The 14,007-nt window shown below is 45.6% G+C and overlaps 2 protein-coding genes across 4 annotated transcripts in view; both read left to right on the top strand.

Annotated features, from left to right (window-relative positions):
• Positions 1-139: 139 nt before the first annotated feature.
• BCAS2 (BCAS2 pre-mRNA processing factor) lies at positions 140-2,665 on the top strand. Its single transcript, XM_061454953.1, has 7 exons — positions 140-274; positions 362-454; positions 537-607; positions 698-859; positions 1,206-1,256; positions 1,643-1,723; positions 2,233-2,665. The coding sequence occupies exons 1-7, from the start codon at positions 182-184 to the stop codon at positions 2,360-2,362; spliced, it is 681 nt and encodes a 226-aa protein (XP_061310937.1). The 5' UTR covers positions 140-181; the 3' UTR covers positions 2,363-2,665.
• Positions 2,666-3,861: 1,196 nt separating this feature from the next.
• Positions 3,862-14,007, top strand: part of TRIM33 (tripartite motif containing 33) — a 31,364-nt gene continuing 21,218 nt past the window's right edge. For all 3 annotated transcript variants that reach the window (XM_061454920.1, XM_061454918.1, XM_061454917.1), the window contains exons 1-3: positions 3,862-4,306; positions 12,010-12,128; positions 12,230-12,377. In XM_061454920.1, the coding sequence (XP_061310904.1) occupies positions 3,877-4,306; positions 12,010-12,128; positions 12,230-12,377 (697 nt within the window). In that variant the 5' untranslated portion in view covers positions 3,862-3,876. The remainder of the gene's footprint in view (positions 4,307-12,009; positions 12,129-12,229; positions 12,378-14,007) is intronic.

Raw genomic sequence — 14,007 nt, 5'->3', positions numbered from 1 at the left:
CAACCTGCTCCTGCCGCGCTGCGATGGGGCGGGACTAGGACCGGGAGGGGCGGGGTCTCGGGGCGGAGGGCGGGGCTGGGCAGCGAGGGGCGGGGAGGGGCCGCGAGGGGCGGGGCGGGTTCGCTGCGCGGTGCCGTAGCTGAGGTGCGACGCGCAGGCGCAGTGCTGGCCCGGGCGCATTATGGCGGGCCCAGGGCTAGTGGCCGGGGACGTTGTGGTGGACGCGCTGCCCTACTTCGACCAGGGCTATGAGGCGCCGGGCGTCCGGGAGGCGGTAAGTGTGGGCCGGGCCGGGCCGGGCCGGGGAGGCGGGAGCGATCTGGGCCAGGAGCCGAGGTGCCTGACGCCCTGTGTGCGCTAGGCCGCGGCGCTAGTGGAGGAGGAGACGCGGCGGTACCGGCCCACCAAGAACTACCTCAGCTACCTGCCGGCGCACGACTTCAGCGCCTTCGAGGTGAGGTGGACCGAGCTCCCCCCTTTCCTGCCCCTTCCCCGGGCTGGGCTCCCCCCGCCGCCTCACCCGCGCCTTCCCGCAGACCGAGATCATGCGGAACGAGTTCGAGCGCCTGGCGGCCCGGCAGCCCCTGGAGCTGCTCAGCATGAAGAGGTAAACGGGGCGGCCCCAGGGCCAGGGGCACCGGCCCGAGAGCGGAGTCTCCCGCGCCCCGTCCTGAGGCGGGCGGGCGTTCTGATGCAGGTACGAGCTGCCGGCGCCGTCCTCCGGACAGAAGAACGACATCACGGCGTGGCAGGAGTGCGTGAACAACTCCATGGCGCAGCTGGAGCACCAGGCCGTGCGCATCGAGAACCTGGAGCTCATGTCGCAGCACGGCTGTAATGCTTGGAAAGTGTACAACGAGTAAGGCTTTGCGGGACCTCGCTGAAGTTCTGACTTCAGCTTCTCTGTGGTTGAGGTGTTTCCCTGTGTACATCAGTGGGGATCTTCAGAACGTATCATAAAATCCCAGACATGTTTAGGTTGGTTGGGACCTTAAAGCTCATCCAGTTCCAGCCCCCTGCCATAGGGGGCAGGGTGCTCCAAGCCCCGTCCAACCTGGCCTTGAACATTGCCAGGGATGGGGTAGCCACAATCGCAGGTTCTGGACTCACTCCTGCAGGACCTTTTTGTGGCTTTTTGTATCTTAAATGGGTCAGAGCCAGCAATTGTATGTGTTCCTAACACTTTGCTTCCATTGCGCTCTTAGACATCTGGTTCATATGATAGAACAAGCCCAGAAAGAGCTTCAGAAGTTGAGGTGAGTGATTTTTTTCTACATTTTTCAGAATGAAGTTGGAAGGAAAGTGAGCCTCTTCCCCCAGGCTGTGCAAGGCTTGTGTGTGTGCTGCTGCCACAGTCACAGGAAAAAAGACCCAGTAACAACAGTAATTAACAGATCTGACCCTGCCATCCTCAAGCAGTGGGTTTGAATGTTGGAAGTTTTGCTTGTAGTACAGCGGAGGTTTTGTGTTTGTGCTTTTATTGTTTCTGTCTATCTGTCTGTCTGTCTTAGGGTTCTGTACTGGGATTTGTCCATCTATCTGTTGCAGTTACAGCCCTGGCTACACAAATGTTTTATGAAATTAGAAATTACAGCTTGTAAAGAAAGGAGATAAAAAGAAATCCATCTTTTTTTCTCCCCAGGAAAAACATTCAGGATCTGAACTGGCAACGAAAGAACATGCAACTCACAGCTGGGGCCAAGCTCCGAGAAATGGAATCCACGTGAGTATCTCAAGTTCTCTGCTAAACCTTCCACAAGTAAAGCTTCTGCCTGGAATTCTTCCGTGCAGAGCGTCTGTGATCTTTCCATACTGTTGTGGGATGTTACCGTGGGAAAACTGCTTGTTGCTTTGCACAGAGGGTTTGTAATTCAGGTCTATGTGAGAGTTGCTACAGTTAAGTGAATCAGTGAGCAACAGATGTGGAAGGAGGACACATCAGCTCCTTCAGAGTGCCTAAACTGTTTTTTAAACTCTTTAAATACTGGCAGTCAGTGGGGTTGATTCTAGTAAATCTCTGCATACAAAATCTTGACAGGGTTAAAACCTACGTTTTTTAACTTTCGTTGTTCAAACCACCATTGCTACTGACAGATGTTTATCATGTGTTGAGAAAAACACTGCATTATTCCATGCCTTTGTGCTTTTTGGAGCAATAATTGTCTCTTTATTTTAAAGCAGAGGATGGTTACATAAAACTTAAAGGCTTTTCAATTTTTTTCTCCCTTCCAGATGGGTGTCTCTTGTCAGTAAAAACTATGAGATTGAACGAACCATTGTGCAGCTGGAAAATGAAATCTCACAAATCAAACAGCAGCATGGTGAGGCGAACAAGGAGAACATCCAGCAAGACTTCCAGTGACTTCACCCTTGGTGTCTCACTGCAGCATGTGTTAACGCAAAAACCTTTGGAGATGCTGTGTCTTTGTAGACATCTCAAGTTGCAATTGTGTGATGTTACTTTCATTGTTTCTTTTCTTTGTTTTCATTTCTAGGACTCAAAATGCTCTGTTCACATGTGTTATGTGCATAGTTAAATGTATTTTAATTGGTTTGTGAATTGTTTTGTTTTTAAATACCAAATGTAGGAGCTCTTAAAGAAAAATCTATTCATGATTTTACATTTTCCCCTATGCCTTTAATAAACACAGTTTTGCTATCTTTATGGCTTTTGCTTCGTGTTCAAAAGCCAGCCTGCAAGCAGTCCACTGAACCCAGTGACTGGCACTGCATGGCTGATGTGTGTGAACTTGAACCCACTGTGGGAGACTGAGCCTGGGTGGAGGCTGCTGCTGTTAGAGTATTTGTAACTGGCCCATGCCAGCCTGGGAGAAAGGCTAGGATAGGGTGTACAGCATTGCACAGGTACTTGTTTGTGCATGTGAGGGGTCCCAGTTGGACTGTGCCATGCCTAAGGGATTTTCATGGAATCACAGCCTGGTTTGGGTTCAAGGGACCTTAAAGCTCACAGGTCCAACCCCTGCCACGGGCAGGGTCACCTTCCACTAGAGCAGCTTGCTCCAAGCCCCTGTGTCCAACCTGGCCTTGAGCACTGCCAGGGATGGGGCAGCCTCAGCTTCTCTGGGCACCCTGTGCCAGCGCCTCAGCACCCTCACAGGGAAGAGCTTCTGCCTAAGAGTTCATCTCAGTCTCTCCTCTGGCAGGTTCAAGCCATTTCCCTTGTCCTACTTTGCTGTCGCTTCACACCCCTTTTCCCACGGGGTTTTGTGCCCCGTGCTACACGGCTGTCACGGGAACGCTCATTACCTTCTTCCGTGTACTTCTCACCTTCCACCGCAGCCCGGCACGGCGCACTGCCTGCAGGTCTTAGCATCGTAACACACCCGCGTTCTCCGGTGCTCCACCGCCGTCAGCTGCAGGGCCCCAACTCCCGTCTCTGGGATGCTCACTGCGTTCAGAGGGCTCCCCACAGCGCTCTGCTGCTTGTTCCTCGGTGGGAGCGGGTGGTGATGGGGACACAGCCCCTTCCGCCCGCCGGGTCCCCACCGTTCCCTCCGGGCGGGAGCTGCGGGTCGCAGCCAGCCCCGGCTCCCCCCGGCCCCCGCAGCCGCCTAAGGAGCACCCCGGTGGGGGGGGCCAGCTCCCCGCTGCACGCTCCGCCCCTAGCTCTGAAGCCTCCTCTTTCGATTGGCTGGAAAGCGTCTGACACGGACCAATGGGAGATGAACGCTGAGGCGCGGCGGCGGGCCGCCTCACGTCACGACTCGTTCTTTCCGGACGCTTCCCGCCCCACCCTCGCTCGCTGGCGGAGCACGCGCCGCTGCGCGCGGCCTCCCGGGCCCCGCCTCCATTGCGTGAGGCGCGCGGTGACGCCGTACGTGAGCGGAGCGGGGAGCTGGGTTCAAAGGAGGAAACATGGCGGAAAACAAAGGAGGCGGCGGCGGCGGGGAGGGGGCTGCCGAGGCCGGGCCGGGCGGAGGCGGCGGCGCGGAGCCCGCGGCCGCCTCCCCCTCGGCCGCCGTGCCGCCTGAGGAGCGGGAGAGTCCCGGCGCGGCGGCGGCGGAGCGCGGTCTCGCGGAGGCCGAGGCCGAGGCAGCGGCGTCGGGGCCCGGTGCCGTTCCAGGGCCTGGCCCCAGCCCGGTGCCTCCGCTGACACCGGCGGCGCCGGGGCCGTTTTCGCTGTTGGACACATGCGCCGTCTGCGCGCAGAGCCTGCAGAGCCGGCGGGAGGCCGAGCCGAAGCTGCTGCCCTGCCTGCACTCCTTCTGCCGGCGCTGCCTGCCCGAGCCCGAACGGCAGCTCAGCGTGCCTGTGCCCGGCGGGGCGAACGGCGACATCCAGCAAGGTGAGTGCGGGGGAAGCCGGCAGCGCTGGCGGCTTCTTCGGGAGGTTCCTCTGCGTTGCTTGCAGGTTCTTGTCTCTGGCATCGAGCGAGCTTCAGCTTTTCCGGGCTTGAGCCCGCAGTTTGTCTCGGCCTCGTTTGACAGCTCTACCGATAGAGCTTGCGTCCGTGCCCGCCGTTGCTGCTGCTGCTCTGATCCTCCGGGATCTCTCTTACCACGCCCATCAGCAGTTTGCGCCGTGTTTGTAAGCCAGGGCTGAAACTTGTGAGGTCTTGGAATTGCAGCGTGAATTGCCTTGTACGTTGTGTTCTGGCTTTCAGGGGTGCTCCAGCAGAGGCGTGTCTGTGAGGGAGTGTTCGGCTGGTCAGTACTCGAGGAAAAATACTGTCGAGTGAGGTGTAGCTCACTGTTGTTACAGTATGACATGGCTTGCTTGGCAGTGGTGTGTGGAGTACACCTGCTTTCAGTTTCGTGTGTCCTGTGGTCCGAGTTAAACCACTGCAGTGCTGTTTGTCGCTTGACTTGCTGTGCCTGTGTACTCTACGCATGTATAATTCCTGTGCCGTCGAACGAGTGTAAACTGCTCCTTCCAAGTGTGTGTATTGAAATCACAGCTTGATTTTTCTTTTAAAGCATTCAGAGATAGAATTGAAAAGCTTCTGAAGCTCTTCATAGAGCGACTCCCATGCTGTGGTCTGCAGACCAAATGAGGGCCTTGGGAAGTGGTTTTGCAGCTCTTAATTGGGCCTTGTGGTCACTGAGACCTTGTTTGGTGGCATCTTTCTGGATTTAGCAAGGACTTGAGCCTTTCCTGTGTTGCATAGTGAGGTAATTAACCTGACTTGGTAGTGCTGCCTTCATCCAGACTGTCCAGAAGCAGTTCATCTAGGATGTGGTCTTTGAAAGTCCATTGCTTTTAAAAAGCTGATTAATTCAATGTAGCTGATAAATGCAGTAACTAAAGCACTTGGGCTTGTGAACCCTCTTGTTAAATTCCAGATTTTATATTTTGCATTATAGATGCAAATGAAAGATACAGAACTTGAAGCTAAGTTGATTTTATGGCCATCAGCAGGATTATCTGCATCTTGCTGTTTCTGTCAAGATACGAGTGTAGGAACACCGCAAAGCCTTAGGTTCTGAAGTATGTGTAAACTGGAGTTTCACTTCTCGCTACATGTATCTTAAGAATGCTTTAATCTGTTCTTTGAAGTAAGAATTCCCCTTTGGGTTGCTGCATCAAAAACTTTTGGGTGATGTGAGCATCATGGGTGTCTTTGCTCCAGGAAACTACACTGGTAGAGACATGTGTGATCTGTCGTGGTGGTACAAATGCACGTTATGCACAAAATGCATGCATGTTTGCATGCACAAATGCATTAGCCCAGCAGGTCACTTAAGAACAAGGCGTTGACCAGACAGAAGATGCAGGTTTGTGGACAGTGCTTGCCACTTGTAAATGGAATCAGTTAAATGGCACTTGAAGTGCTTACCAGTCAGTCAGGTCCAATATGAGCATTCTCAGCATCCAGAGAAGTACTACATTGCTTAATCATACAGGTTCCTTCCCTGCTGTCATGAGTTTTGATGGTCATGATGTGTTACTTCCCATTCTACTGCTTCTCTAGTCTCCTTAAACACGAGCAGGTATTTTTTCATGAAGGAAGAATTTATGAAAAGTGGTACCTATAGCTATACCTGAAACAGGTTACACTTAACTGCAGGCTCTCAGTTCTTGTTTATTTGCTGTACTATTCTATATGCATTTAAATTTGTCTGCTGCCATTTTTACTGTCTCTACACCTAGATAACGTGATTAGAAGTGTTATGGAAAAGAACAGGGGTTTCTTTTGTCATTTTCCTGGTTTCTTTGTTAATTAGCTTTAGATTTTGCTCTGTAAGAGTTGTCAGTATTAACAGTAATAAATACCTGTATTGATTGGGTAATAACTGTGGAAGGCACTTACCAGGAGTTGAGTGCAACCTCAGTACCTACAGAACAGTTCTGTGTCCTCTCCTGGTGAAAACATGCTGTTGCTCTTGGGGAAAACAGAAGGATGCTTGAAGGCAGGAGTTTGTGATCTATATCAGCATCTCTTCTCCTACCCTGTTGCCACTCCCTTGAGAGACACTGCTAGTGAAGACAGAAGAATGGTCTCAATTCCCACAAGTTTAAGAAACTGACTTAAATTTAAAACCACAATCTGAAGTTGTGGCTGGCTCTGTTATAGAGAAGTCACTGGTGGGATCATACCTATTGTGGTAGTGACAGATTGTTTTGGCTGTTGTTTATGTTGGGGGAAAAAGTATTTTGTTTTGTGTATTTAAAGCATACTTTTATGCCACTTGTTAAACATAAAAAGTAACATATGCAGCTTAATGACTTTCTAGGTCATTGGAATGTGTGTTTATTTGGTGGATAGCTGATTGCTTAATGCCCAGTGTTTCAGCTGTTCAGCTGCGCTCTTCCTTTCAGAGTGAACAGGTTACAAGAAAATGCCACCTTCTGTTTGATCACAGTGTTCTGAAAAAGGCTTACTTTGAAGTTAGAGATTTCAGACTGTTACAGATCCCACAAACCACCTTGTTCTGCACCCACTGCTGCAGCTGCTCCTGGGAAGAGACTTGTTTGGAGGTTTCACTCTTGCCGAGATATTTACAATCTCTCATAAGAAGATTATCTCAACAGAGGGAATGTGTGGCCCTCCCAGCTCCCTGAGAATGGCACAATCTGCATTAGCTGGAGGATGCTTTTGGGGAGCCTAAGGGAAACCTCCATAACTTAATATGCATGTATGTATAATTTGAGGAACAGTCCATTTACTACTGAGTGCTGTCATACCTAGTATCATAAATTATTTTGATAGCTGAATTCAGCTCCTGTACCCACTGTTTGTGTATTTAGAAACCATGTATTAATCACACCTTAAATTATGCAGGAAGTAGTTTTAATTTGCTTTGGGAGGGGGCCCTAAAACCAGTATGATGGCTGGGAGTGTCTGACACAGCACTTAAACTGAATTCAGTTGTAGTTATTGTATTTTCAGTCTCGAAAGCTGAAAACTCCTGCATCAAATAGACTGCTTTAAGCTGTCTCAGTGCAGACCATCTTGGGTTTAGGAAATGTTAGCATACGTCACCTGAATTTTCTTGGTTCTTTGGCTTTCTCCTGTGTTGATGAGTGAGGGTCATGGATTTATATCTGCTGGATCCCAGCAAAGGCCAAGTCCTGACAAATGTTCAGTTCATCTGGGCTTATTAAAATCTTGGTCTGAAACTTAAATCTTGTTCTAAATGTAATTTCAGTGTATTTTTAAAGGACGCTTTTGTCTGGTAACATTCTAGAGCATATGTAATTTTTATAAAAATAGATGTCTGTGACTGCTATAAATTGGTTTTCCTCACTAAATATAGCATGTTGTCAGGTCAATGCATGACATTTGTGATACAAGCAAGGGTTGTTTGTCAAAAGCAAAGGCAGAGTTAGGAGTGGACCTTCAAAGCAGTTATTTTTCTTCCAAATGTATTTATATTCTGATAGATTTCAGTGGGATTGTGTCACTTACCTGACCCGGGAGGGTTTATTTCAAGGTCTAACCCCTGACGCTAGATTAAGGTTGTTAATGTATAGCTATATGGAGGAGTATTTGGACCCTTACATTTCTGTGAGAAGTAAATATTACACACGTGTGGTAACTACTGTTGGTGCTCTCAGCCAGTAAATGAAACCTGGCAGAGATTCGTTCCTTGGAGGACTGCAAGCATGCCAAGTCGGAACTTCAAACGGAAGTTTGAGTTATTAAATCGCATGAGTGCTTGCAAATATTTTCTGCCCTGGGAAGCTTTATCATTACAATAGTGTAAATGTCTGCAAGGATGAAGCCTCTTTTGCAGGCTTTGGAAACTCCAGTAGGGAGGAATGGCTCATCATGTGAGAAGGTGGCAAATGAAACCTGCCTCTCTTTGAGTGGGGTTAGCAATGCAAGGCAGGCTTTTCTTACCTACTGAATTGGTGGGGCTCAAACCAAATCTCCAGGCAAGAAATTATTCCTGCTCTCACTGAAATCAACCTCACATAGGGTAAGAGGAGAGAAACAAAACTTGATTTATACTACATGCAGCAGATGAGGGGCAGTAAACATGATTGAGAATGTTTTTGCTGTTCCGGATAAAGTCTGAAGAAGTGTGTGACAAAAAGTAGAATCTGATTTGAACTGCACGATTGACTGGGAATAGGATGTAATTCACAGTGTGACTGGAAATGGCAGGGAAGGGGAAATGTGGTACATACAGCTGTGTGTATCAAGTATGGTGTGTTTGTGCTCGTGGTTGTTACAGGTCTTATTATGAGGTTTGTGATTAAACAAGTAGAAAAACTGGTGATGTGAGTCCTCCTCAATGCAGTGTAAGAAGCTGGAAGTCCACTCCTTACCTGCAGCTCTTGCAAAACAGCTCCTTACTTTCTGTGGCCTTTTAGGTCCAAAGGCTGATTGTTCTTGGATTTCTTCATGAAAGTGATACTTCCCCCCAGAGCAGCTGTGGATGGTGACATTTGGGGGGGGGGGGCTTTTTTTTTTTTCCTTTTTGGCGCCTGAAGTATAACTCTGTTCCTGGAGTTAATGCTGATGAAGGTATTTTGATGCCAGTGTACTGTAAATCAGATGGGAACTGCTGTTCAAAACAGACCCTCCGAGTTCCATGTCATGTGGTCAATACGTACTATATCTCCTAATATTTTTGCCAGGGAAGAAGCATTTCTGCTTTATGGATTAGTAAAACCAAGTTGTGTAGGATTTGAAATGGGAAGTGTGAAAGAAACTTGCCGATTCTCAACTCTTCAGTGCTGCTATTAACCTCTTGAGTGTTGATGTATGTGGCTTTGTATTATTTTGAAGCCATTTTTTAGAGTGTGGGATGTCTTTACGGTAATAGTTTGGATTGGGAGAGATGATAAACCAGTCTGAGCTTCCTAATTTCTATGAATGTGTCTAATTCTAATTCAACTTTGATCTTTTAAGAATAGGGTTGGGATTTTTTTCTGTGTGCTGTCGGATACATTCTTTGGATGTAGGTACATGCCCTTTCTGAAAGCAGAGTTACAGTGGAAATGTGTATACTAGGGCTAAATACATTTGTGTTGGGGTGGGTGGTTGGTTTGGTTTTGTTTGTTGTTTTTTTTAATCAGTATTAAGCTTCTAAATTAAATGGATGCAGAAAACCAGTGCAGTAATTTCTGCTGTGGGATGATACTTGTGTTTCATTTCAATTTTCTTACATAAGAAGTATTTCGGACTGAAACTGGCAATGAAACCTTGTTTTTCTAGTAAGTTATATAAACATTTGAGCCATAGCTTGTCCTAAAATGCATTCACATGAAATCCTTACCATAAACTTCATTAGATGGCAAATGACCTCCAGTTTTGTCAGGTAAGGATTTCTTTCTGGTTTTCTTCTATGTGTGTGTTATTTCAGCATGATCTTTATCTACTTCTCCCTCTCCCCTCACAAAATTAGCCACATCTGTATGTTTTCCATCTGGTTTCTAGTACAAACGATGCTGCATTAATTTGGCTTATATTAGATTCAAAGAGCAGGACATGAGTACGAGTTGCTCATATAATATTGGAAAGCTACTTTGGAAGTAATTGAGGGCATTGAGATGTGAAAATGAAGTGTATATGCTAAATAAGAATTGCAAGGCCTCATCTTAGGGTTATGTTGTATTGAGATATGTGCAGAACGCCAGTGAGTACTGGTGTGCAAAGTGTGCTTGAATATGGAGTTGCGGAATGTGGATGTTTGACTGTCAGCAGTGTTTGTGGACTCCATGTTCCCTGTGTCCTTCCAGAGAGATGCAGTGGTCAAGGTAGAATTACCCGTGGTCCAAATCCAGCCCATGGGCTGCCATTTGTGTTGCTCTTCTGGCATGAAAAGGCTTGAGTTTATTCAGGCTTTTAGTGATTTGTCTGGTTTAAAACCGAAATCCAAACCTGCCTTACAGGAAGCGCTTTGCTTTAGTGGAGTTTGACTTCTCTTTGTGTAAAGATTATAAATCTTGGATGCTTTTGTGCTTCCTGCAGGATTTTTGTATGATCAGCCCAAGACAGCACTAAAAATTAGATTTAACTGTGGCCTGGTTTTAGATGGAGCATTTTAATGGTTAGAAACTTTTGGCCTGTAAGTATAGGCACATCAGCAGATAGGTGACTTTCATTATAGTATTCCCTAAAGAATGTTGTCTCTCAGTAGTAAGAAAATCTGAAGGCTCTGCATATGTAGAAGCTTCATTGTATATGTGAAAGCTTTTGTACATGTAGGTACTAGAACATTGGCTATTTTTCACGTCCTGTACTAGAAGCATGTTTGGTTTGATGGTACAGGGACTTCTTACTTGGATTCATATTGCTCTGCAGTGAATCCTGTGTGTTCTGAAGCCATTGTTAATTTTAGCACTTGAAAAAATTAACTCGTTTACTACTAATGTAATTAATCTCTCTGAAATAAGTCCTGCTGTTTTAACTGCATATCCACAAAGGAGTTGAGCATCATTTAATTACTCTTACTTTCCAAAGTCATTTCAGGTGTCTCTGTGTATAAAAATACCCAATTGCTTTGAAAGCTTCTCCTTGAAAATGGTGATGACAATGAAGTTTTATAGCAACTTCAGACTAGGTGTTAACCACTACCTCAGAGGTAACTTAGGCTTTCAAACTTTTAATGTCTGTTGTTCACAAAACATCTTTAAATGTCAGTTTGGATCATGTAGCAGGTTAGTGCTCCACTGAGGACTTCAAGCTCTAGTTTAGCAATTACAGAGGATAACAAAGCCGGATACTGGAAAGGAACTAGTCTCATCATATCCGGTGTTAAAGCTACGTGTGTATGCATTTACATCTATATGTGCAAAGCATTGTATGTGCTGCAGAAAGGTAGGTGTAGCTGGCCTAAGAGGAATTTTTGCTGTCAAATTGTGGCTTTTGGTATTTGCCTTCCCTGCAAAACACTACTTGGAAAACCCCTGTAACCTTCAGGTAGTTGGTCTTACTCATCTGTATCCCTTTCCTAATGTTTGTCTTGAGACAGACTGCACAGTAGATGGTTGTAAAAATTAATTAACATGTGTCTTGAGTTTATTAAACTAAAGTGGGGGGAAATGAGGATATTTGCTTGGGGAGAACAAATGACTGGGCTAAAAATACATGGTTTATACATATTTTGGGGGGAAGAAATCAGTAGTAAAACCTGAGTATGATGTAAAAGTTATCACACCCTCATCTTAGGAAATGGAGCCTCTTCTAAAGAGAGGTGCATGTGGTTTGTGGGGGTTTTCTTGTTCATGGTTTGTTGTTGTTGGGGTGCTTTTTAGGAGAAACTGTTACCTGTAGGTAATGGCTGCTTTTAAGGGTAGTGTCTTTTATCACAGAGTCACCCAGGTTGGAAAATACCTTTAAGCTCATCAAATCCAACCATTCCCCAGCACTGCCAAGGCCACCGCTAAGCCACAGCACTGGGGGCCTCATCTACATGGTGTGTGAACACTTTCAGGGATAGTGATTCCACTGCTTCCCTGGGAAGCCTGTTCCAATTTAGCCAAGTGAAATGAGCAGTCCGAGGGTTCTGTTTTCATTCTTGTGATCTTTTATTCCGGGAGTGTTGTTTTTTATGTTCTTTATCTTAAAATTGGGAAACACTTTCTGTCTTGCAGTTGGTGTCATCAGATGTCCCATATGCCGCCAAGAATGCAGACAGATAGATCTGGTGGATAACTACTTTGTAAAAGACACATCAGAAGCACCAAGCAGCTCTGATGAGAAGTCAGAACAGGTATAGCACTTTCCTGCTTGCTGAAATTCGCTTGCTGGCTTTGTCTATACATGTTAATGCTTTCCAGGAAAATGATGGTAACTGCCTGTTTCCCTTCGCAGGTGTGTACAAGCTGTGAAGATAATGCTAGTGCTGTTGGATTTTGTGTAGAATGTGGGGAATGGTTGTGCAAGACTTGCATAGAAGCTCATCAGCGAGTAAAATTTACTAAAGATCATATGATCAGAAAAAAAGAGGATGTTTCTTCAGGTGAGTGTGTGGGTATCACTATAGTAAGCTCCTTTTCTTTGGCACATATAGAAAGAGACAGGGAGAATTATCTGGGTAAGAACCAACTGTATGTATGGCTTTCTCCAAAGATTTGGGAAAAGTTTAGTAAAAAGCTCCCAGTGCAGAATTTGTAGCTCCAAAAATGGAGGAAAAATTAAATTTTAAACTCAAGTGGGTTATTTACTCACACTTTGTACAGTGTGATGTCCAAAGGAAGAAATATCTTAAGTAGAGAATGAGAGAGCAGTCTTTGGAAAGAATTTAGATCTTTGGAAAGAATTTAGATCTATTCTTAATAATCCTTTACTTTAGGAGAATAACTAAATGGAGGATTTAAATCTGGAGAGTACTGACATATCCATTGGCTAAGGAAATTCACCAACTACAGCAAAATGTATAAGGAGCAATTATAGTTCTCCCAGTAGAGAAGTATGCACAGATAAGCTCATAGCCATATTCAGTGTGATGTTACTGTTGTATTGATATTGCTGAGTAAATGTGGAGTTCAAATGTATTTTAGGTTAGCAAAATTTAATGTGTGAACTGTGTGTGCACTTTGGTTAGAAGTACAGCTTTATAGAACTTCTTAAACTGTTATTTGACTCTGTATTGTTTATAACCTGCTGAGGTAATGTGGAAAACATTCCCAAAGCAGGTAAAAGGAAGCTGGATTTTAGCTTAGAAGGTGTTATCTGTAAATGGGATTCAGATTTAAAGGCCTGTAGGTTCTACACAAGCTGAATGTACATGAAGACTGATCTTACTGAGGAGGAGAGATCTTCACGTTCTGCTCTCTCTGTCTCTCCATTTAGAATTAAGATCCTCATGATTGTTTCATTGTGCCATATCAAAAGGGTAACTGCTTTGCTTTCTGCCAACTCTCATCAAAATCAGATTAATAGTTAAAATTTGCTATTGAGCTTAGTTCTTTTAGAAAATGATCTTATTTCACTTGCTCTGTAAAAAACTTCATTTCTGGAGAAGTTTCTCTGTATGTTTTATTGGGTGTTCTTCAAAAAGAAGTATTATCTGTTTAAGTTTAAACGTATTAATCCTACTACGTGAGAAACACGGTGAAATCAAAGTATAGGGCCCTGCAAAGTGTTACTGATGTTACTGATGTTCCTCATTAGGAGAGCTATATTGTGACTGTCAAGGTGATACTGTAGCTCTGCTTCCCCTTCACTAAACCTGAGGCAGAAGTGCCAAAAATTGGCTGTTCCAATAAAATAAACCTTGTATCAGAAATGTAGGTTGGTGTTTGTAGGAAGCCAGCTTGGAGCTGGTGTGGTAGCCTATGGCAAGAATGTAGCCTTCCTTTGACCTGACCTACTGATCCTTAGAAACTGTCTTGACTCTTGGGGATGGCAGTTCATTATTTTCTTGGAGGAGCTTGTGCCTTCTTTTTTATAAGAACCAAAGATACACCCTGGAGACTTTAAATTCCTGTTACTGAGTGTCAGCTGTAAATTCATGAGCTCTCTTTTCTTTACAATAACTTGCATGATATAACAAGCTTCAGAAATGTTGGAGACATTCATGTTTAAGACATTTAAGACATTCATGTTTTAAACCTTACCTGCTGTATCTTCCAAAGGCTGCTTTCCTC

This window comes from Pezoporus flaviventris, unplaced genomic scaffold (genome assembly GCF_033815535.1).
Source record: "Pezoporus flaviventris isolate CSIRO_AGI_PZ_B2104156 unplaced genomic scaffold, CSIRO_AGI_Pfla_v1 ptg000017l, whole genome shotgun sequence".
Classification (NCBI taxonomy): Eukaryota; Metazoa; Chordata; class Aves; order Psittaciformes; family Psittacidae; genus Pezoporus; species Pezoporus flaviventris.
Note: the sequence above shows the minus strand (reverse complement) of the source record. Positions and strands in the feature narration are given on the sequence as shown.